The sequence below is a fragment of the Cupressus sempervirens genome, chromosome 4 (genome assembly GCF_028749045.1).
Source record: "Cupressus sempervirens isolate cs-2001-9-10 chromosome 4, ASM2874904v1, whole genome shotgun sequence".
Lineage (NCBI taxonomy): Eukaryota > Viridiplantae > Streptophyta > Pinopsida > Cupressales > Cupressaceae > Cupressus > Cupressus sempervirens.
This window is the reverse complement of record NC_143121.1, coordinates 139925891-139951865: the sequence shown is the minus strand read 5'-3', so window position 1 is coordinate 139951865 and position 25975 is coordinate 139925891. Positions and strand designations below refer to the sequence as shown.

Genomic DNA, 25975 nt, shown 5'->3' with positions numbered 1-25975 from the left:
CTGACTGTGAGTTATTTTTAAAAGTTCCATGTTCCAGATTTGTTTTAAACATGCCACCTTCAATATGTTTCAGACCAGTTAAAATCTTCTTAGAGTCTGCCTTTACATTTTGTGTGCCATGTAATTAGGTAGGAACCAGAGATAGACTCAATCTCCCTGTCCAGTAAATACTGTTGAATTAGTCGTATGTCTCAAAAGATAGATTACATTCAAGAAAGACAATATTTATGAATAGTTTCTGAAGTTCTTCATGAAACTTTATTTTTATCCATTTGAAATATCTGATAACAGTTTTGAGAGCACCAAGTATATCACCTGGCTAGGGCCAAAATGAGGAGATGAAGGTGCGAGCTATACTAATAAAGATAAATGTTTAGGCAGTCTATTATGAGAAAGGAAGCCGTATAGAATATAAGATACTGCATTTTTATACCAGCAAATAATTTTTCCATATACCTTTGACTTGAAGTACGAATATTCCAGTCTTTAATTATGGAGCTTATGTTCCAGTTTGCTGTCTGCTTACTTTATTATCATTGCCATTAACATATGGTAGTTCAAGCGTTTTCCTATATTGCTCGAATGTGTAATTATTTATTTCCCTTTTAAAGAATGTTATCGACTCTAGTAAATCAAATATAAATTGAAAAAGTAAGATTGAGATAATGAACCCATATCAAGATATATGTGTTTTCTTTCATGGGATAGTAAATAGATTCATTCTGTAGCTTGATATAATTCATGACATATTTAAAAATTAACCATCTCAGAATTAGGTACATCCAGTTATATATTTGCAATGGAGATCTTGAAAATCAGAACATCAGTTCATCAGCAATGATGCATGTTAAGGTGAAGAATAAAGCAAATCCAACGTATTGGAACTAATTTAATCACAGACTGAACCATGATGGGCGGTAATAGATTTCTAGTTCTTGGAAGCTAATCATAAATCATAGATGATACTTATTCATAAGAGTGTATCAATCGTGCATATAAGAGATAGTAATGCAATGTAGGTTGAGAGCAATTAAATTTGACTTAGAATGTTATACTTTTATTCAAACCATACAAAGATGAAAATGTTATCGTAAATCCGAACACCATGGAAGTCACTAGGCAATAGGGTGGAGTTAATTAAATCATATTTCAGTTTAGAGATCTTTAGAGAAATAATTATGTAATCATAGTTAATGAAATGTTGGATGCATGTTTAATTGACAAACTGGTTGTTCTAAGGATTCCTAACACCTGGGATCCACCCGGCTTGTAGCCAAGAAAAAGGGTGACGAGGTGAAGGAGAGGAATCCATAATAATTTGAACTAGTATCAGTTAAGACATTTCAATATTTTTTGTTTAATATGAATTAATTAATAGCTCATGCAAATTCCTATTATGGTGATCTCCTGCTGCCAAGACGTATGGCGGGTTTATATCTTGAAGTACAGTGGATCGTAAGATGTTCTCTGTCAATTCCAGGTAGGGAGGGCCTTTCTCGTTAGAGATCGTGTGGGGATATATATTGTGGTCCGAGGTTGGGTGGTTAAGCCCTTGACAATGTTTCACCTCTCTCAAGATGTTGGATATGCGTTAGACAAAGATAAGCCATGCATTCAATTGTTTATCGGAAATAGGTATTATCATTTTTGTTTATGAGAAGGTAAGATTAAATTGAAGTATTTCATTATTTTACTTTCATATAAATGAATATTGAATATAAGTATTTATCTAATCTTGAGAAACTGTCACAGATAAGCAATTGGGAGGAAAAGAAATTCGAAGCCCTAATTGATTGTGTGATAGCTGAAACCTTAAATGATACAGTGGTATTGGAAGCCCTAATTGAATCCGTGGTATCGAAAGCCCTAGATGAATCCATGGTCGCGGAAGCCCTAGATTAAATTTGTCGTCGCGGAAGCCCTAAATTGAATCCGTGGTCACGAAAGCCCTAAGTGGTAAAGCGGTATCAAAAGCCCCCAAATGAACCAATGGTAATTGATGTCCTAACTGGTAAAATGATATGTGATGCCTTAATTTAAATTATAGTGGTATTTAGTTGTAATCATCAAATAATTTTTGAGATAGTAGTTTTTAGATGATAATTGACTTGTGAAATTGTTATAGTGTATTTGTGGACTAATTCGGGTGGTTGCAGAAGCAGCCTTTGTTGATTTTCAGTCTTAGTTTTTCCGAGGTATGTGATTTTCAATTTCAGAAGTAATTTCATTTAATGGTATTTCAAGTATTTAATGAAGAAATTTTGTCTAATTGATTTTAACAGTAAATCATATTCACATGAACATGATTGATGTAACTGCCTTCCTATGAAACGAAGAAGTAACTTTAATCCTTGAGTATGTTGAATGATAATTAGACCTGGGAAAATTGGATGTTACATTGATGTTTTGGCAAGTATGTTGTTGTGATTGATCACAGGATGAAGACCGGAGAGAGAGGGGAAGCATTGCGAAACGAGGTCATCGGAAGGGGATGGTCATAAGGTTCAGTCATTAGAAGCGATAGGTTTGACTTAAAACCATCCTGGTAAGGTTATTAGGACTTAGCAACATATTTCATGGTGGAACTGCATGAGCTGTAAGTAAAAACTATATATTAAAAACAATACAAAATAAAACATAAGACCTTACCTTTAAGAAATTATCAATAATAATATCATTTAAATATTATTTTATTCTCTTGACTATGGTCATAGGTAAATAATAATAAAGTGGCACCATTACATTAAAAACATTAATCCAACGATGCCAGCTTATGACTATGTGCCTATAAACTTAATCAAGAAGATAAAACAAATATAAATGATATTAATTATTTAAAACTCTTCATGTTCTTTTCTTTTCGAATTTCCCTCCTTTCTATTTCTTTCTTTTTAGCTGATTTGATAAAGAATTCGATTATGATCTTGTAACTGATGGAAGCCGAAAGGTTATGGCTCGTATCTTTAATATGAAACTATCAAGCGTAACTCGATATACCATTCCTAGCTTTGGTGTCCATTTCTGCTCTCAGCTTTTCCAAGCTATTTTGCATTCGAACTTTTATCAGCTAGCTTACAAATAAAAGTGTAGAGGTGACAACAAGTATTGTGCATATGGCTAAATATATTGCCGCGGGTTGGAGAACTCTTTCAGTAACCGAGCCACATAGCCACAAAGCCGAGTCATGTAAGACATCTCATATATTTCATAGAAACGTTTATCTCTTCCCTGTTTGATTTTAAATATGCAATCAACCCTGTGAGTAGATGTAATGATCATTATCCATCATGGCAAATATTTAGTTTCCTTTGTGATATCAATCTGTGATTAGAGCCAAGCGATATTTATTTTTAGTCTTACCTTTTTCTTTACAGAGATGTAATACTTTGAATGAAGCTGTTGTAATATTTCCTTTTCAAAAACATATAACCTGTTAGAAAATAGTTGATTACCATAACCATGTTTTCTACTCAAGTATGCTAATTGATTATGATATCTGAATAAGCAACTTCTTGTATCTTTTCTTAAAAGTCTATCTTCTCTTATAATATTTATTATGCAAGTTGATATAAAGTTGATAACTGAGATGAGATAAGTAATCAAAGCACCAAAGAATTCACCAAGCTAAAGCCCAGAATATGGTGAAGAAGGTGTGACGCATATCAATAAGCTAATTGAAGGCACCAAGGATTCACCGGCTTGTTGGCTTGATTATGGTGAGGAGGTGTAGATGAACTTGTAAAAGATAAAGGAATGATATCAGAAAAATAATAAATAATAAATTAATAAACACATTGCTCATGCAAGTTCCACTTCTGAAATAAGCTGTCAAGCTGAGTGGTGGAGATCGGGTTTTAAACCCACATTTTGAAATCCTTGGTCAGGGTGGAATTAGGCAGACTTGCCGGAAACAATTGATCTTGTTGTTGTCCAGATGCTTTAGTTATTTCGTCGAATAATTGTTGGGACCTCAACCCACCTGGATACTCTAATGGTTGGATCAATGAACATCTGAAGCCCAACATCGGGGTAGGGAGGGCTGTTCTATTAAATTAGAACCTGTGGGGATAAGTAATGGTCCGCGGCTGGGAGGTTAAGCCTATGCGAATGCTTCTCCTCTCACCAAAGCTAGAGCTTGGACAACCATTTGAGGGAGCTTCACAAATTAATCTGTATGATCTTTTAAATCTTGTAAGTTCAATATTTCTATTCAGGTTTGAAAGTTGTTTATTTTAAAGATAGTTAACACGTTGAGATAGTTAAATGTTCATTTCATTTTGAATTTCTTTTCAAGATCATCTGCCATTTATTTCGGTTAAAACTAGAGGTAGATAAATATTTACTTTCCAGCTGAATTAGTTGTAAATGTTTTAAAATTGTATTCTTGATAATTCAGCATTCTAATATAGAATTATTTCAGTTTATATAGCTGTTGGGAAACCTTAATCATGTGAATAAGGATCGGAAATCATTTAGTTTAAGACTGAAATTAGTTAGTAAAAATCCTTATGTTACACAAAAATTCGGCGAACCTTGTGACACAGTATATATGTATATGTATATGTATATATATTGTGTATGTTGTAATTTATGAGTTATATTTTATACATACACACATACATGCATGCATACATATGCACATAAATGTGTACATACACACATACATATTATTCATATTTATTCCGAATCTATTTTTAGTGAGTACAGTCCTAGCCTACTCCTTAATCACTCGCTATGATTGCTTAAGAGGATTGGTTGGTCTATAGGTAGAGACAGGTGTAAATCTCACAAGATGGGTTAAGGACATGAATTTATGAAGCCCAAAGAGAAGAGTCAGAGATGGTTATGAACATGTCTTTCAAAAACCTTGAGGGAGGTTGTTTGTAGAGTGTCTCTAAGCATCCTATGACAAGTATTCCGTATCCTTCTTAGAATTGATATATTGGAGATAAAGAATCATGGCCTAAGTATGCTAATTGTCAAATGCATTATGAATCATTAAATGTTTCTTAACCTAATCTGATTCAAATGCATAATGATGTATATTAGTTATTGGAAATTGACAACCTCCTACTAAAGTACATTACATAGACTAAGTAAATAGCCATTTCCAACTGCAATTCAAACCCTATCGAGAATCTTATGGCAAGTCAAGAATCTTATGGAAAATCATGTAAAGTTCCAATAATGGACATTAAAATGATGGCCAAGAGTGATGATATCTGCTTTTCGCCCTAGAGTAGTGTATTCTGAATGGCTACGAAATTTGTCACTAGGTACACTGCCTCATCTGCATGGCAAGGAGCCACATAATGACCAAGAGATGATATCTGCTCTTGGGCCTAGGGTAGAGGATTGTTTAAGGCACCCTAATATGCCCCTAAGCCTAGCCCTCCTATGGTTGATATCCATGAATGAATTAAATATATCTTATAATTGAATTAATGTTCCTAATCCTAGTTGAAATGATCTATACTTCAATTTCTTTAATAAGGAAGATCTATTTGTGGATTACATTTTAATGATTAACCAGGTATGTGATGTTTGTAGTTCTACTTTACTTTTTTTATTTGGAATTTATTATTTAGGGAAAAACCTAGGGCATCTACAAAAGGAGACATTACACCATAATGATTAAATCTTATTGTATACAAAGAGAGGGGCAATCCTCTCTGATTCTGAAAGTTTAATCTTACTTTGTCATTTTTCTTATCATCAAGACTCACTCTCTTTCAGAAAGGATTAATATTTTAAATTGTCAATGGCTTTGTGCTACGCATGCTTTCACATGTCAGTCTTTTTGCCATGTTACCTGGTTTCGTTTGTTTTAACATAAAAAAGACTTCCACACCCGTCTATTTATTCTAGCTTAATTATACGCTTTCTTTTTGTATTATTGAAGGAGAAATGCTCCATTTATTATTTTATTTATTCTATTTGAAGTTTGAACAATAAGCCTTCTTTTGTTCACACTAAAAAATCATGTCGTCCAATTTTCTTATCTCGAGATTATTAATTAAGACAAGTCTGATATCTTTGAAAGATCAAAGCCAAGTTCAACCTTTAGTTAGCTTGTGTTTCTCTCAACTGGTTTTCTTTAGTCTTTAACAACTCTTCATTTTTTCTTTGATGTCATTCACAAATCTTTAATATTTCATATGCTGTTCATTCATCTACTTTAGCTATCAGATTAACATTGTGTAACTCAGCATTTGAGTGTTTTAGTTCCTAGATAAATTTAAAAATCTGTTGAATCTTGCAAGTCTGCTTTGTTCTTCGAGGCCTTACCTAATTCTATATTACAAACAACGGCTCACTTGTTCTTCTGTGACAGCAGACCATCTCTGACGGTGTCGTCTTATATACTCATCTCAACCATAATCTCGAGTTCTAATTTTATTTGGGTGCATGCATCTTGTTAATCATAGTTAAATTTTTTCTTGTTCTTTTCCTGTCAGTGAGGGATGTTACAGTCATATTGACCTAGTCTAGTCATTTCTATGCTTAAATATTTTCTCTTTCTTTCCCATTGTATATTAGCTTTCTTTCTCATGTTGCTTGTGAATTGTTTTCAGTGTGAATTGTTATCCACACTTTAACTGCATGTTCGGAATGTAATTTATTACATGTATTCTTTATAAGTACTGTCCATTGTTTTTGGGAACATTATAACAAATAGGTAGGAAAACAACATTGTGTTACTTCCTCAAAATTCTGGTCAATTGCACTGGATCTAAAATATTTTTTCTTTGTGTTACACAGTTAAGGCTTTAGCATGACTCTTTTAAATATAAATTCACTAGTTCAAAACATGACTGATGTGCAAACACAAATGAAAGGACCTTCAAATAATAATAGACAATCCCGCAAACCTCGAATCATTCTTGCTGCAAGTGGAAGTGTTGCAGCGATAAAGTTTGGAATTCTTGCACATTGTCTGTGTGAGTGGGCAGAAGTTAAAGCGGTGGCAACAAAATCGGCCTTGTATTTCATTGACAAGCCATCATTACCAGCAGAAGTTAAATTATACACAGATGATGATGAATGGTCTAGCTGGAAACAGATAGGAGACAATGTGCTGCATATAGAACTAAGGCAATGGGCAGATGCTATGGTAGTTGCTCCTCTGTCAGCAAATACACTTGCCAAGGTAACAACAGTTTCTTAAGATGTCTTCAGTTTTGTATTTTTGTCTCAGTGTTTGATATATATTTGCCATTCAATCTGAATTTAATGTTTTAACTGGAATGTTAAGAAAATTTGTAGTCATTGACAGATGTCCTCAGTCTTTCGTTTGTTTTAGAATACTTATTCATCATGACCAAATAGCCTTTAGTTATGATAATTCGAGTTTGCTTGAACTTTTATATTTTCATAAATGTATTCAAAATTGTATAGCAGTCAAAATTTCCTCCAATCATGTATTCTGGGTAACCAGAAGCATAGTTGAATAACTGTCAAACCTGCTAGTAGATATTGTTAATAATCAAGGGAATAAGTTGTATAATATATTGCAATGTTGACTTTCAATACAACCCTACATTTGGAGAGTAAACAATTAAACACGAGCTTTGAATTGTACGGTAAATTACTCAATAACAATGGATTTGCCTATAAGTCAGCATATTGTGAACCCAAACTGTGAACAATAGATATACGTGAAATTAAAAAGACTAAGATGAGAAAAAGATGATTGCAACTTAAAGAATATGAACATCCAGACAGAAGAGGCTAATGGCTATAATGAAGTATACTATAAAAATACACAGGGAACTGGGAAAATGAATGTAACGAGCTTAGACTTGGTTAGGCTGCTTGAACTTGAGTAATTTTTTTTTGCATATTCTTCTATAATACAAATAGAAAGTGCATAATATTGACTTTGAAATGGAATCACACTATTTGTTCCTCATTTATATCTAAGCCCAACTTGGATTTATTTATGGCACCTCATATTTTTGTTTTCACTATATTTTTCTATGAAAGTAAAGGACGCATTAGATGAGGATTATGAATATAATGGTGTTAAACTCATATTTTTGTTCTCTATTGATAATGGAGAAATATAATTCCCTTTGGTACTCATTTCTGCTATTGTCATACCTTTTTTGATTTTTATTACAGTATATATCTTGTTTCACCATTGTATTCTGCTGCTGTTCTTCACTTTTTAAACCAATCCATAAAAAATGTTATTAAAAAGCCTTAAACTTGTGTCTTTATTCTTCAATACACAAAAAGAGTCTAATCACGCGATGGTCAGTGTGAATGATGAGAAATTTACTATGGTTTAAACATACTGTCTCCCAGATTGGCCATATTACTTTTACCTTGGAACAACTTACAATTATTAGAAAGTCTATTTTTTGCAAATCTATTTTGGCAATAAGTGAGCTATGACTAATAAAGAGACAAAAGGGTAACCAGATCTACATCCAAAAGAATCAGCAAGCCTGATAGTCAATCAAAAAATGGTTAAGTCTGGAGCCACCCTTGTTATAACCAGAAGAATAAAGGCATGCACCACAGCTGAAAAATGGCTAATTTTGAAGAACATCATAAAAAATATATATAGAGCAAATGAATTATAAAAGAAATACACCAAGCATATATTCCATGGAATGAAGGAAAATCCTTTAGTGAACAAAATTTCTTTAAATGAAGAAAAATCCTTCAAAACTAAAAAATCCTCCAAATGAAGGAAAATTCTTGAAAAGCAGAAAAATCCTTCAAAAGCCAAAAAAACCCTCCAAATGAAGCATGATCCTCCTAAAGCAAAAAAAACCCTACAAATGGAAAGATAATCCTTAAAAAGTAGAAAAATCCTCCAAATGAAGCAAAATCCGTTAAAACTAGAACAGCCCTCCAAATTAAGGAAAATCCTGTAACAGCAAAAAAATCCTTTAAAAGTAGAATTGACAGTTTCATTATTGGCGTTTTACTTAGCTCATACTCAATACAAAGAATACCATTTTGATTTGTAGTTTAAGAGCACCTTTGGTCATTAGTTGCATAAAGGCCTTAAATGATGCATGAAAATTGACAATTGCCCTTGTCGACAATGCTCGTGCATAATACTAGGTTGACTTAATCTGTTGGTTGTAATTGCATGTAAATGACAATGCCTTGCATAATAAAAGGCTTTTATTGGATCGAGTGTGTTGTGGTTGATGTCCCTAGATTTGAGTGCTGTGAATGGGCATTAAAACGATTTTATATTATTCAAGAAGCATCAAACGCCTCTTCTATGATAGAAATGAATGTGCCAGTTGAGCATACATTTCACACTCTTGCTTTCCCACACACTTGATATACCACTTATATCCCCCATGACATGTGCCAAGAATCAACAGTTATGGGTACAACCTATAAAACTAAGTAACCATGCTAGGAATAACAAGTGCCATTATAGGTAGGAGTCACACCAATCAAAATATATGCTTTTGATTTTAGAAGACATTCTTAGAGGAATGAACACAAAAAATGGTATTAATCTGCAATTCATAGTGGCTGCAAATACCTTTCAATTAATTCCATTGAATAAATCAAACTCTGTATAGAAGAATCACAGATACATGAAAATAGCTTGAATTATCCTAGTGTGCAAAGAATTGAATGATAAATTTTCTTCAAACATTAACCACAATGCTACTTCGCTTAATTTTAGATATAGACAGCTAAATGTTTCCAACACTGGTAGATGTTTACTTGCTACGGGTAAAGTGAATTAATGCGTACTACAGATAGAAGAAATGTAATAGATACAATAAATCGTGAATGCACAATACTTGAATTCTTTGGCTTTTGCCATTATACGATGTGTTTTATGCATGACGATGCTTATTGGCACCGCATGATGTTCTTGCCACCGTCGACTGTTACCATATAGGCCCATCGTACAATGTACATCATCAGTGTGCATAGTTACAATGAGACTGTATGATCAACAATTTCTCTATTTTTTCCTTCTTTGGTTTCTTTTATTTTTTATTGTTTTATTATTTAAATTTTTTAAATTTTTAGTTTTTTATTTCATTTTTTTATAAATATATTCCTAATCTACTTAGTTGGGCTGGTCATCCTCCTTGCCTTTGTTGTTCAGAGTTAGGCTGAACCCATTTCCATCTATGTTTTACTTTTTTTACTCAATGTGCATTGTTTGTTTTGATGGTGTCCATTGTGGTATGAAAATCATTTGCATAATTGCTTGAAGATTGTACACGTTCCTGCATAGTTGTAGTTTAACATAGTGAAGTAGAGCTTGATTATTTTGGGAATTTGTCCATCAAAGCTGTATTTCGTTGTTGTCATTACCCTTAGAAGTGGAGTAGAATTATTAAACCCTTCTTTGCTTTCCACATATTTTGTGAAAACCCTAAAAAACACCCTATTGCATATCTTTTGATAGCTCTCATCTAGTATGACTTGAAATAAATCCAAGTGAAATGAACGTAGAGACCCTCGTGATTAGCAACAAATCATTGAGCTTATCCACGATCAAGAATTGACATGAAAGGAACCTTAGAGTTACTTGACTGATCTCTTTGCAATCTTAACATACACAAACCTTTATCAAGAGAAGATAAGATATCTTGGTATTTTGTTGTTGGTGACTCATAAAACAAACAACAATAAGACATAAACAACATCATCCCATCTCCTCATGTGGTTGTGAATGCTATTTTCTTGAGTGTTAACAACCATTCTCCTGATTCTCTAAATTTAATTTTATTGTTTCAACTATCTCCAAAGCTGTGTTCTGGTTTTTCTTATTGATCTAGGCCTTCCAATTTGTTATGAATATATGTATTTCCTTATCATTACTGCACGATGACTCCTGATGCGGTTTCTCCTGACAACAAAAATTATCGCGCGATTGCTTCAAACTGTCTTGTCTATGGCTGCCATCGTGATCATGGTTGCTAGTAGGAGTGCATTGGTGTTGTGGTTTGGAGTTATATGCTCATGTGGTGGTTTGGTGTGCATCCTTTTCTCATATTTTTCTCTACTGTTGCATGTGACGTTGGGGTTTGCGATTGTCAAGTGCTTTTCCTTTTGTTGCGTGTGCGGTTGTGTGAGATCTTACTCGTGTGACTAGTCTTCTACCTTGCTTTTAGCTTCATCGCATTTGAAGCTCCACACGACTAAGCTTCCCGCTGTGACTCAACGATAGAAAATGTTGTGTCACTACTTCCAAGTGCCTTGTATTTGGTTGCTATCACCTATAGGAGTGTTCTGGTGTGTTTTTTGGTTTGGTCTCTTGTCCTCTGTTGGTTTTTCCTTGGCTTTTGTAACTTGTTGTTCCTGCTCACTCTGCTTTGCAATGAGCTTTGTTTGGGTTCTGTGTCGGGCTTCCCAACGTTTTGTGTTACTATTGTTGCGGGCATTCTCAGCCTGCCTATATTCCCCACTGGGGTTTGATTACCACTAGGGTCTATTTGCGACTGGGGTTTGTTCCTGTCATCTTCGTGGGTGCCTGTGCACTGGTTGTCAGTGTGATTTTAATCCTTACAGATTTAACAATTTGAACAAACTTTTCAGTACACAGTTCATAGTACACTATTGGATGGATTTACGATGTATGGAGCACATACCCAAACTGAAATTAACATACCATAGAACTTTTGAGATGGATTTTGCTGATAAATTATCGACACTAGAGGAGAATAAAATACTCAAGGAATCTCTCTTCTCTCATGCATAAATACACAACACTCGAACTTCAGGTTTCAATCATTAATGAATAGGCGTCAAACATTAAACAATATCTTGATGAGAGCTCTATTCAAGTTACAAAGATAAAAGACATTAAAGAGATGTAAGATGAGAACCTTAACTGCATAATGCATTGAAAAGCAACACAGAGACAATTAAAAACTTGGGCAGAAGTCTGCAATAATGACAAATGATGACAACAATAACTTCCTTTGACTGGTGTTGAGGAGCTTGTTTAGTCCAAGCTTTCAGATGAATGAGCAAGGAGGGCTAGGGAACTTAATTTGAAAGTTCGTGGCCTCCGACCCTCCATCACTGACCTAGTTGATAAGGTGTATGCCTTGCTTCGCAACCAACTAGAGCTCTTTGAAATTCTCATCGATAGAGAATGGATAGGATATGACTCCATGCTTTTTATCAGATTTCTTAATATATCAGATAGGCTGCGAGCTCTAAGGGTCCATAGAAAGTTCTTCCCTCTACCATTTAAAATCTAGCTTGATGAGGATCTCACCAAGTCACGAGTTACTGAGCTTAAGCATAGCTGAACTTTAGTTGTAGTAGCCTGCCTTGTGGGTAAATGGGTAGTTATCCGCAACCTTAAGGCAGTTATCAGAGATTGTCCTCTACTTGATTGGGAATCCAGGTTGTCTTCCCTGGCCAAATGATGTTCACAGAGTGTAGATGGGGTGGGTAGGTCTAGTGACTCCTTTATCGTTCATTGTTGGAACAGTAATGACAATCTTTGGTCATTGCCTAGTCTTTTTATGGATATCATTGGCATTGCAGATGTTATTCTTGTTACTGAGCCTCATGAGAGCTTGATCCGTCCCCTTGTCGAGATTCCTAGGTATCAGTGGCTTTCTGCTCATTTGGATGAGGTCAAGTTTTTTGGGGTTGTCAGGGGCATCTGTGATCGCCTCGTCAACATGACGAATATTATGCATTCAGACAACCTGGCTAGATTTATGTGGGTCGACATCAAAGGCATAATGGACAAGGATATTTTCATTTTTTTTTGATATTTCCCGTCGATCACTTCTTTGTATGTGGTTCACAGCTCTGAGGGTGACCCTTTTGTTGACCTTAATGACTTGATTGACAGATTCTCTGCTTTGGGGAAATCGGTTATTTTAGTGGACTTCAATGCCTGTATCGAAGATATTCAGGCTCCTTATCACGATTGAGAATAAACTCCCTATGTACTTCCTAGTTAGACAATAATACGATTGGTTTACAACGTTCCTTGGATGACATCGATGGCCCCTTGACACGGTATGGTCAACACCTCCTTCATATCTGTGAGTCTTTTGCTCTCGTTCTTAACAGGTTCCCCTGTTTCCCTAGCTTTGAGTTGTTTACTTGCTGGCCCCATTGCGGTGGTGCTAGTGTCATTAACTACGTCTTTGCTTGCACCTCCTTCATCTCCTCCATTAGTTGCTTCTCCGTCTCTCGACTTCTGTTGGCTGACCACTCCCTCTTTAGTCTAACGGTTCGTTCCCCTCTGTGTTGCCCTCAACTACCCGCACCACCTTTTCCTTCATTGACACCGATCTTGACCTCTTCAGCAACCATCTCAGGCACACTGTGCAGGTCGCGCCCTTCACTAACTTGTCCTATGCCTCCACCATTTTTGATCTCATCTCTACGACAATTCGGTAGTTTGTCGCCCTCTCTTTCCCACACTTCCATGCCCCTCACGGCTCGTCCCTCCCACTCCACTTCTTGTCCCCAAAACTGTTGGTTTGATGACGACTGCAAGTCCTTCCATTATCTTGTTTGCTCCACCCTCGCTGATCAAGATCCCCTCGACCCTACCACCACCACCACTGCCACCTCTGCCATATCTACCATTTCCTAGGCTGTTAGAGCCATGAGTTGTAGCAAGGTTGCAGATGAGGAAGGGTTCTAGGTGGAGTTCCTCAAGTTGGGGATTTCTATTCTTGGTTTCTCTCTTGCTGATCTATTCAATAGAGTGGCGTGTACTGACTTTCCACCATCCTAGTCTTACCATATTATTCACTCAATCCACAAGGTGAGGTCAACCTCTCATCCAAGCAACTATGATACCATTATGATTGGACATACCTCTGCCAAACTCTATGCCACAGTTTTGTACATTATCCTCACAAGGCAACTTTACAGCTTAGGTTGTAGGGCCAGAGGCTAGGTTGGTTTCAGAGCAGATTTTCAGACTACAAATCAACTCTAAAGGCCATCATTGAGGAGGCTTGACACCACTCAATGAAAGTCTGCTGTTGCTTTGTGGACTTTCGCAAAGCGTTTGATTCTGTTCTCTGATTGGCATTATTTCAGAGACTCTGAGACATTGGGGTTTCCGAGGTACTACTCGTGTCCATCATGAAACTTTACAAGAGGGTTGTTGCTCACATCAGGATTCCTCTAGGCTTCTCCGATTTCATTTAGAGTCCTATTGGGGTAAAGCAAGGCTGCCCACTTTCTCGTACACTATTTGGTATTTACATTGATGATCTTGAGACCTCTCCGAGGAGCTGCTTGCTTCCCGAGGATGAGTGTTATCTTCATCAGGTCTTGATTTCGATCCTTCTCTTTGCTAACGAAGTGATGCTTTTATCCTCCTCCCCTAATGGGTTACAACATCTTTTGGACAGGTTGGCCTCGTTTTGTGATTCTCGATAGCTGGTGGTTAACTTAGGCAAGACCCTGGTTATGATTTTTAGCTGCTTGAAAACATCTCATGTCTACTTCCTTTCTAGAGGGATCAAGATCGAGATGATTTCCAACTACACCTGTCTGGGCAACAGGTTCTCTTGGGTGCGTTTTAGTCTAAGACCGACCATGATGTTGCGGGTCGCTAAGGGGTTGGCTACGCTTGTGTAGTCATGCATTTTGTCACCACAAAATATAGGTAGCAGTACAAAACTTTTTCAACTTAGTTTCATTTTTCTCTGAGTTAATTCATTATTTGATTGGCTGACATTGATCAATCAATCGACTCCAATTGATATAAAGATTCTTTTTACTGAAGGCTTTCATCAAGTTTTTTTAGTTTTTCTGTTTGTTGAGCCTATGCTTGATTTTTGAAGCCTTAAACATCAATTTTCACATTTTTGAGTGTGTTTGCTTTTGGACTTTTGCTTTTGTTCAATCCATTGCTTTTGGTTTTCCCTTCAATTTGGTATATCTTAGGGCTTAATCGAGCTTGGTAAACAAAAGATATGAAAATTTAAGTGCCCAAAAAGTGTTACCTCGAGATGCAATTGCATATATGACAATTTAAGTGCCCAAAAAGTGTTATCTTGAGATGCAATTGCATATTTTAAAATATCATGATATATTTCAATGTTGACATTTAATTTTTGAAAAATATAACATAAATTGACTTTATGTTATGTTTTTAAGTTATTTTATCACTTAAATTTATTACTTAAGTGATTATAGTGCACTTTATGTTATATTTTCATGTTGAGTTGTTTTTAAAATTTTTTATTTAAGTGATTTTATTAACTATATAGTTTGATTTAATTTTTGAGTTACTTCTTCTAATTTAAAACATGTTAGAGTAATTAGTTGTTTTCACTTATTAATTAAATCACTTCGATTTAATTAATTAAGTTGCCTATTACTCTAGTTTTCTTAAGCTATCTTGTAGGTGCATATTATTTATATTTTATTAATTATAATGTGCAACTTAGCTTTTTTAGGCTTTAGGTTACCCTTTTCGGGTTTCGATCTGCTTTATAAGGATTGATCTCTTTGTATTTTTTATCAAGAATCCGTTGAATAATATTTTTTCTTGTTCGTCTGAGTTTTTCACATCAAACCCTTGCCTCTTGTCTTTTTCTTCTCCATGACAAGTTTTTTGCATGCAGGTTTTCTTGGGCTTCGTGGATTTGTTATGCAGTTTTGCTCAAATACTACATGGTATCAGAGCAGATCTGCTGTAGCTTGTTCGGTGTTTCAAGAAAAAGGGAGAACAAGGGTTTGGCGAATCAAATCTGGTGTTTTTTCGGATTTTTTCTGAGAAAACAGGGAGGTCACTGATTTTCGGAGCAGTTTGAGGCCAAACGGCCATCACGGATGGATTCAAAAGGTGTCAAAACCCTCGTTTCCATATAAAATTTGTCCGATTTGGACAACGTTGATCTGGGAGGCAAATTTTTTTTGCCGCGCAAGGTTGTACTGCCTCTGCACGGAAAATTTTAAAAAAGTCGCAAATTTTTTAATTTTTGCGCGGTTTTTAGCCGTGGTGGTTAGAAAACTGCGGTGGAACCGCTAGCGGTTACTGCTGCAGTTATCGCTGGCGGCCTGCCAGCGGCCCGTAGCGGCCCCACCGCAGCTCCGCCCTAGGCTGCCCTCTGCCACCCCGGCCGCCGCTTTGCCGGTGGTGCCGGGGTGGCGCCTTTTTTTGTTTTTAATTATTTATTTATTAATTTTTTTTTTCTTGCATTTCAGAGGGCCTGGTGATTTTTTCTCTGTAACTTGAGCATATAGACATTTTTTCGATCCGAAAAATGCGCCAAAAAGCTGGTTCCAAGACGGAGATATTTGTGCAGGCTTTTTTGAGTTTTGATGCAGTTTGGTTGCTTGTTTTGGCAGTCAAAGCCGAATGTTCTGTTTTGCACTCCGGGAGGCGTATCTTGAGCATCTGATCTCCGATTTTGGACTTCTTTATATTGCTGGAAAGCTCTTTCTGTGCTGTTTTCAGTGATGCTGGTTGTTGTTCCAGATTCTGCTCTAGGCACATTTTATTCAGCCTTCTGTGTTTTTGCATGCTGGTGGATATCCTGGCTGTTTCAGGTCCGAGGATCGATTTTGTTGCTTCAGATGCTTTGTTTTGGCTTGTACTTTCTGTTGTACCAGCCTTATGCTTTTTCTGATCATTGTTGATATTCATTGTAAGCATCTTTATGCAAACGCAATGAGATAAGTGCCACTCTTGCATTTCGGGATCCTTTTCATCATTGTGATTCGTTATACTCGCACTATTTTATAAAGTGCCATGGGGGGGATAGTTGATTGCCATTTAAGCCCTCTTTCTCCATCAAGTGAGTGTCCCTTCCACGACATTAGCCTCATGATGTGTCGATGACACGTGCCTTTATAGGTGTCTGTACCTCACTCTTGATGTGTTTGGTTCCTGTGTTGTAGGAAGTTTTTGGCCCATCTTTTCAGTTGCGTGTCACCTCACCTTGTCTGCATTAAGGGGGGTTATTCATTTGTTCTAATGCTTCCTTGGTTCGATGGTTCGTTAGTGTGAGCTATGTATTTAATACCTGGTCCTACATACTAGGCGATTGCAGTGGCTGGCTACCTATGCATTTCGGTGAGATGCATCATCTACCATATAGACATGCTTGGTTCGTGCCTTCTATTTCCGTGGAGGTTCTTCAGATCATCACTTTTTGACAGAGTTTTGTGGCTTTTCATGCTTCATTGGTTCTCTTCACGATCTCTCTTTGTACCTATCTTCTAGAACATTCTTTGCTATCTCTTTTTGGAGTAGGGTTTTCCCCGTGTGGTTTTCTCTATTTCTCCTCTTTATAGAGATTTTGTTGTGATTGGGTACCTGATCAGGCCTTGTTGCCGGGACCCATATTTTTTCTTTCATAGCTGTGCTAGGTTAGCTTACCTCTTGAGCTTCGCTTAAGGGGGGGTGTTAGAGTAATTGGTTATTTTCACTTATTAATTAAATCACTTTGATTGAATTAATTAAGTTGCCTATTACTCTAGTTTTCTTAAGCTATCTTGTAGGTGCATATAATTAATATTTTATTAATTATAATGTGCAACCTAGCTTTTTTAGGCTTTAGGTTACCCTTTTCGGGTTTCGATCTCCTTTATAAGGATTGATCTCTTTGTATTTTTTATCAAGAATCCGTTGAATAATATTTTTTCTTCTTCGTCTGAGTTTTTCAGATCAAACCCTTGCCTCTTCTTGTCTTTTTCTTCTCCGTGACAGGTTTTTTGCATGCAGGTTTTGTTGGGCTTCGTGGATTTGTTGTGCGCTTTTGCTCAAATTCTACAAAACATCTTAGTAAATATTACTTTTTGAATGATATTTGCACATAGTAAGTAAACTATATAGTGTAAATTTTATTTTGACCCAATAAAGCATGGTTACCAGGAGACCCGTCTCCCCCCTAAAAGTGGCGTCTCGGAGACCGAGACGCGTCTCAGAGACTTTTCGCGTCTCCGGAGACCTCAAAAAAGGTTGGAGACTTCATGACGAAGTCTCCTGAAGTCTCCCCGTCTCCTAATCCAAAAAGTGAAGTCTCTTCGAAGTCTCCTAATAAAATATAAATGTAAAATATAATATTAAATAATTTTATATATTTTAGCCCTCATTTAAATGTTTTTAATGCAAAAATCTAAGGTACTATATGAATTCCGTAACAACTGCTTGGTGATGTACGTGACCTACAGGAACACAATACAAGTCTAAGACAACATATTGGAAGCTGTACAGGATTGCAGTAAAGATCCCAAATCACATAAATTTATGCGGCTGAGGAATTAGGGTGCAAAAACTGTTGTTAGTGCATTAGAAGATAGTATTACGTATGTTAAAGAAATCTGATATGCAAATGCTTGATAATAGTATTATTCCTCATGAAAACCAAGCATCTATTTGCTGATAAAGACTCAGCGATAACAATGATAGACTAGAGGTTTTATGTATGTTAACATGAATGTATTTGGTCCCATATTTCTGTTTTTTCAAGAGGATATCATGTTTCAGTTTGATGTATAAGTCGTATTTGTTATTCGTACCTGTTTATCTGCTGTTGGCAATATCCTAGTACCAAAATAGGAATCTTTGTTAGTTGAATCTGTGTAACTGGAAAAAAAACACTATTACAAAATGATTTACTCCCTTTTAAACTAAGCAATCCTAACTCTTAGTTAGAAAATAGAAGTCCTAAGTGTGTCTCTATGCATGCATTGATGTTGAATAATTCAATAATTTTCACAAATTTTTTGTAGCAATGCCAATTTGTCAGGTTTTAAAATCTATTTCAGTAATGTACTTCTGTATCTGACTGCTTATTATTATTATAATCTTTGACAGTTTGACTCTATGAATCTATTTTAATTTTTAATGTGACAACACTAGTATTATTAATTTATTATTTACTTTAGTCTTTTAGTCTTACGGTATTACTATTTTGAAATTTTGAAATTTTGTATTTACTTTTAGTATTAGACTCTTTAAGTTTAAACTATTAAAATTTTATTTAAAAAAAAAAAAAAAAATTGCCGTCTCCAAGTACCCCCGTCTCCTATTTGAAAAATTGCCGTACCGGTACCAGTACCAGTACCGGAGACCTCAAAGTCTCCCCGTCTCCCGGTGACCTTGCAATAAAGTAATATTTCTTAAACAATCAATTAAACATGTGCTTAATTGATCATTTAAGTTTTGTAAAGGCAACTTTCAACCCAGTTACATGTTTTCATGTAATGGGCCTCCAAGAGTGGGTTTTGTACTAAAAATGCATGTAATAGACTTCTTAGAGTTCATTTTGCATAAAAACCTCCTTTAAATGTAATTCACTTTCCATGTAATTGCATCTTCAGTCCACATTTTGGCTTTCCAAAGTCAAAATTGTCAAAAACATGTTACGTATTGCATATTTTTAAAATATGTAATGCCTTCCCAAGAGTGCATTTATGGAGGATTGACATTTACATGCAAGTTTTGAAATATGCAAAGAGTCTTGGAGATTGTGTTTTTGTTCTACTTGCATCATTTTGACAAATTTTAAATTATGTAAAGGTACTTTAGGAGTGCGTTTTGCATCTAGACTCCAAAGCAAGTTTTAAAATATGTAATGAAGCTTGGAGAGTGTATTTTGCCTCTTACATGTTATTTAAAACATGCAAACTGTCTAAGATAGTGCATTTTGCATAGAAAGGAAAAAGGACATGCATTGTAAGACATGTATTGCCTCTCCAATAGTGCGTTTGGACTTCCAATGCATGCATTTGCATCTTGAGACCACGTTTTTGGTCTCCAAGAACAAAATGTCCATGCTTGTGCCCTTGAAGAACACATTTTTGCCAAAATAGTGTAGATCTTCCCATTTCATGGCATGAAATCTATTCCTTAAGGGCCTTTTTTGCATTTCTATGCATATCCATGCTTTAGGCGTTGAATCTCCATGCAAAAACCGTTATTTTTAATTCTATTTGAGGGCACATTTTGGTAAAAAATGCCCAGATTTGAGCATTTTGAGATCACGTTTTTGCATATATGGAAGGCGTTTTGTGGTATTGATGCATTCCATTACTATTAGAGGTCATATTTTTGACAGTCAATGGCAAAACCAATCCATGTAATAGCAGATTGAGACTATGTTTTTGACAAAAAATAGGTTCTACTTGGAGTTTTTCATCAAAATGACTTGTGTATTTAAGGAAAAAGACCACGTTTTTGGCATATCCATGCCAAAACGTCCATTCAATGGTCATCAGTATCCATCACTTGCAAAGTTGAAGAAGTCAATATAGTTGGTTAAAGACTCGAATTTGGACGAGAAACATTCTTCAAACCTATTAATCTTCCATATTTGGCTCTTTGATCACCAAGTAAGTTGAAGTTTTCCATTTTGTTCTATTTCCATGCATATTTTGGTTCATCCTTGCACATTTATCCAAATATATGCCATGTATTTTGCGAATCCTCTTTAAATAAGATGAAAACCTTCATTTTCAAGTGCTTGGAATTTCCCAAGATTCCAATTTCTAATTTGCATAGGAAAGTAACTTGGTATTTGCCATGTTTGAGTCAAAAACCAAGGTATGTTTTTGTTTTGTGCTTAGTTTTTGTTTGTTGCTTGTTGCTGTTTTGGTTTTCAAAGGGCTTAAGGTTCTTTCCCAAGAATCCACAAGTATACTTCACCATTCCACTTTCCAACTTTACATGCAAGTGCATCACACCATTTCACCGACATATGCCAATGCACGTTGCATCCATTCCTTTCATATGCAATTACATATTGAGAGCAATTACATGTAATCTCACTCCATCCGTAATTACATGTAATCTCATTCTCCATCCTTCATATGCATTTACATGTAATCTTATATTTCGACCCTAGTTGCACGATAAGATTAAGTCATGATTACATGTAAATTACTTTACATGTAATTACAATTAGAGAACCAATTTTGGTAGAAGACCACCCTTTAAATACCAAAATCAGCTTTGTCATTTGTACGCATTCCTAGGAACTTAGCTTGCAATCCAAAGAGCATTTTCATGAAAACATACATGCATTTACATGCTACTCAACTTCCTAAGTCCTATTTAGTTGTAATGTCCCCAATTTAGCAGGTTTCCGGAGGTTGGGTTTGTCAACTCATCATTGCGAACCTCGTGAGTTGATGTTTGGTTTTGAGGTTCCTTGATTGTGGATTTGCTATTTTTGGACTTAATATTTTTAGTAAGTCACTTTTGGCTGGTTACTTTTTTTTCATAGGGCAGTTTTGGCTAGGGTGGTTGCTTGGCAATTTAATTATTATTATTCAATGCATATTAATTATTATTGTGCTTTATATTATAAAGTAATTGGACTTTATATTATAAAGCCATCTTAAAGTGTGAAGCTAATTGGCACAAAAAAACATTATATATATGACATAATATTTGGAGAATTGATCGTTTTGCATATTATTATTGCTTTGCTTATTGGCTGAGGGTTTTTTCTGGAGTTTGTGAAATTCTGAGAATTGCTTTGAGTGGTATTCCAAATTGTTTTTGTTTTATAACAATTTGCCAATCTTCTCCTACTGTTCAATCTATGTCTAAAGAGATCAATTAGCTGGAAGTGTTTTGTGGATTTGGGAAGAAAATTTATTGATAAATTAATGTCAATTTGCTGGGGCATTGAATTGGGTACGAATTGTGGCCTCATTGGTTGCCGATTCATATCTAGAAGGCAACAATTTATTGGTTGAATGCACCTTTGGCAATCTCTGAGCCAAATCGCCACCTTAGAGGTTGGGCGACTATTAGAAATTTTGGGCTTACAATCACAAGTTAGGGTATCAAGTAGGCTTGAGAGTCTAGTGGCTGAATCTTGGGCAAGCTGTCACCCATATCCTAGCCACAATTCCATTATTTGATTAGCGACAAATTTTGGGAGACCTGCGTTTGTTGTAGTAGGTATAATTCACTTCATTGGGGGCCGTTGTTGATATTAAAGGGGCTGCATTCATTGGATATTTGCAAACTGTTGTTTTTGAGGCATCTTCAATGTGATTTTTTGATTACAGGCAACCACTAGGTTCCAATGCATACTTTCATTAATTTGAATTTGCATTCTAAATTCCAAGTTCTTTGAAATTATATTTGTTAGTAGTTTAGAGTATAATTTGTTAATTTCCAGTAGTCTTTGAGAACTTTGTTTTATATTTCAAGAAAAACCAAAAAGCATAAAAAAATTGAAAAAAACAATTGGCAATAGAAAAACCAATCGGTATTCATCAGAATTTTAGTTAAAAGCTACTTTGGGTCTATAAACTTTGGGTCTTTATAGTGGTATCATAGTGGTTTCTTGCCAACTTGCAAGAATTGGGCTCATTTATTAGTGCATCACTCATCAGAGTTATTTCTAGTTTTGATTTGAGTTTGGTTATAGTATCATGGGGGATGATAGGAGGTTTGTGCTGGGTATGCACTATTCCTGTAGACTTTGTACTTCTCTCAGAGAAAGAGAGCCTGAGATTCAGTTTGGTTCTGTTGGTAGTCCAGGCGGTTCAGGTGGTGTTGGATTCCAAGGTATTGATGCTAAGGTTGATAGAGAGGCCATGCAGACATTTAGGAATTTTGCGGCCGAACAACAACAAATGATAGGTGTACTGCAGCAGTTATCTGACACATTGCAACAGTTAGCTCTCCCACGAGGACGAAGCAGAGAGAGAGAGCTTGTGATGTTTCAGTTGGTTCCCATAGATCACGAGTGGATGAGGGGTCTAGGGATGGTGACAGACACATGGTTGAGGATTGTGTCAGGATTGATAATAGGGTGATAGGACAGGGTATATCGGTGCTCATGATAGGCCACAAAGACCCACTTTCTTGAGACTAGAGTTGGATGCAATTAGTACTACTTATGAGGTTGCACCCTTCATGGATGATGTTGTAGTTCACTTTTGTTATATCCCAATTTTTGACCCAATTGAAAATGATCATATAGCCATTGAGGTTCACATGAAGTCAGTTGACAGTTAAATTTGTTATAATCCTGCGAAATGGTAAGATGGTTAGTCATTATAATTTCATATGAAGATAACATGCTAGTTGATTATTTATCATGAATTCATGAAATTGAAAACATGGTTAGCCGTTATGATCATTTATGATTAATAACTTGTTATGGTAATATGTTTTAACCTAGAGAATTTCTTTGTAGAGAGTACGTCAAAGGGGTGGGAGCATTGTCAGAAAAGATTTGGGCACATGAGCATCACCATCACTGGAGAAATGGGTATGAATCTTAAATCACTATGGTTGAGGACTTGGCGACTGCATAACATGATACACACATTAGACACATATGAGCTATTAGTAAACATTAAAAATATTAATGATCTTAACTTAATTAAAGTACATACCTTTATTAGATTATGGTTGACATTTCCATCACCTCATTATAATACATATTTATGTATGTGCCCATAGATATAAAAATAAAGGTGACACTATAGTATTATTTGTATACAAAATTTTATCTATTTAATACGTACATTTAAATGCATGTACAAGAAGATAAAATAATCTTCCAGATGAAACATGTATTTAGATATACATATTTAAAAGGTATGACTCTGGATAAACATTTAATATTGTACCATCTTAATAAAATATATTTACGTGCAAGTAAATAAATATGTTTATAAATTATCCTTTTGATTTATAACCTTCAAGTTCTTTTCCATATTTATTTATTTCTTTATAAGAGGCCAAAATGTACACTTGGAATATGATATCAGTGATTCAAGAAGACAAATCTTTCAACTGCTCAAGAGTTATGGCTTATTGGAAGCCTTTGGTATTTTTGAATGCCTTTTATTTATGAAAGCCGTGAGAAACCGAGAACACATGATTTGAATTCTCCTTCCTCACGATTTACCTCTGCAAATTTTGTCATGTTATTTCCTTTGCTGAAAATTGTGATTGATAATCACTTTGAGATTTGCGTCCGAAATTACTCTTGTGAAGGAAATGGTTGATAGCATTTAGCCAAAGCTCATTTATCTTCAAAACTTACTAGGTTATGTGGTTGGCTTCCCATATGCGATTGAAATATAATTTATTTTATCAATTACTTCTACATTTGTATTTACAGCAATAAGGTAAATTTCCATGAAATGCCGTACTTTATCTTTGTTTGATATCATTGGATAGGTTCTCAATAAGTTAGAATTTCCCATGTTGAGTCAAGACAAACTGTTAATGATATAATTACACATCTTTAGTTTACTGCTGTATGTTAGAATTGAATGGTATTTTTGCAAGCTTTAAGATTATTTTCCTCAAGTCATAGAAGTTGTGATATACTGAAGCATGTAATATTCTTACACCAGCTGAGCTTCGGGAGAATGAGTTGGTTTACTTTGAGATTTAAACACCTGGGACTCACTCGACTGTATGGCCAAAGAAGTGGTGAGAAAGAAATCTCTGCAGTAACATGGAAACAAAATGTAATAACTCAGTTCCACGCTATAGCTTAATCAAACATTAATTTCTTTCACAAATCAAAGGTTTTACATTTCGTCAAACACTTGGCAAACATTTTGATATCATTGTATGTACAATTTTATAAATTCTAAACACAATACTAAGAAGTGTAGTGAACTACTCACAATTGTCAGATAACTCAGACTTCAAGAAATTTGCATTTGATAAATACCAAACGGCAAACACATATAAATTCTGCCTTGTGTATTTTCCATTTAAAATTCAGAGTTGCAAGTATTCTCAAATTGATAATACTGAATTCCTATTTGATTACAATAAGGCTGCAAAGGTTTTATTAATTAAAAGAAAGAAGCTGACAATAAATCACACATAGCATAGTTGCAGCAGCCCTGATTATATATGCTCAAAATATAGTAGCAAATGTGCTTCAGCAAGTAATCCCAAACAGCCACGTCCATAGGATTGGACGCCCAAACCTGATGCAATCTAATTGTCTGATCTGCCAAACTAGTCAACAAGACACCATTAGTTTTGAATATTCCCCACGTTAACCAGGCTGGAAATGCCACTCCAGATTGTAAGCACACAACGTTAACAATAGGAATTAACGTTGCAAGGGCAGAAAATAGGCAACACACTAGCAAGCCAAGTTGGTGTTGAGACTCATTAAATTTCCAGCTCCTCAAACATCTACAAACATTCCCATCACAATAACAAATAGATGATACAACAAATTCCAGGTAGACCATGCAAACTCCCTCAATTTGCAAATATAAATGCTATCAATCTTCTATGCTCACAATGACTTGCACCCATAGAGATAATAAATTTCTCTGTCAAATATCAATATCCAGATTTATGAATTTTGAATTATCAGCAAACAAATATAAGAATTACCAAATGACTCTAGGAAGGGTTTTCCCTCGCAGCCACAGTTGATACAGTAAGAGAAGACATTGAATCCCTTCAATAGACAATCAAACCACTATACCTCCAATCAAACCACTATACCTCAGCAGTGGAATGCACAATCAGCTACAAACCCTTATACTTCAGCAAGGGCGCAAAATTGAGTACTTCAGAAAGCCACTTTTTCCAATGAAATGAGCTTCTATTTATAACCTCCAGATTCTTTTTTGTTACCAAAATGTGACTTCACTCAAAAAACTTCCCCACACATCATAAATTAGAATATTGCACTAGATTCTCTCACTTGGCTTAACTAATTAATAAATGACACTTTCCAATGATAACTCAACTCTCAACTTAAGTGAAATTATAAAGTTAAATTATAACTTTATAATAAGCCTTTTAATAATTAATAATAATTTGGCCACTAAAAATATAATAAATTCCAAAATACTCATCATTTAAATATGCCGTCTGAAATAGGAGTCATACCTATTATTTTTCCATGTGACCAAATGCACTTTCCAAAAATAGAAAGGGTCCATCTTGATCAACACCAACTTATCACAAATAGTAAGTACACAAAACTAAGCCCAAACGAAGTCCGATCTTAAGTCAAATGAAGACCACCCTGTAGCTTACTAAGATGTGGAGAAGATAAGA

General features: G+C 35.4%; 1 protein-coding gene across 7 annotated transcripts in view; it reads left to right on the top strand.

Moving 5' to 3' along the window:
• Positions 1 to 25975, top strand: part of LOC149560339 (putative phosphopantothenoylcysteine decarboxylase) — a 122392-nt gene that overhangs the window by 67796 nt on the left and 28621 nt on the right. For 6 of the 7 annotated variants that reach the window (XM_089824622.1, XM_089824623.1, XM_089824626.1 and 3 more), the window contains 2 exons: positions 6763 to 7150; positions 24289 to 24405. In XM_089824622.1, the coding sequence (XP_089680748.1) occupies positions 6776 to 7150; positions 24289 to 24405 (492 nt within the window). In that variant the 5' untranslated portion in view covers positions 6763 to 6775. The remainder of the gene's footprint in view (positions 1 to 6762; positions 7151 to 24288; positions 24406 to 25975) is intronic. The other variant, XM_089824628.1, reaches the window with a different exon arrangement.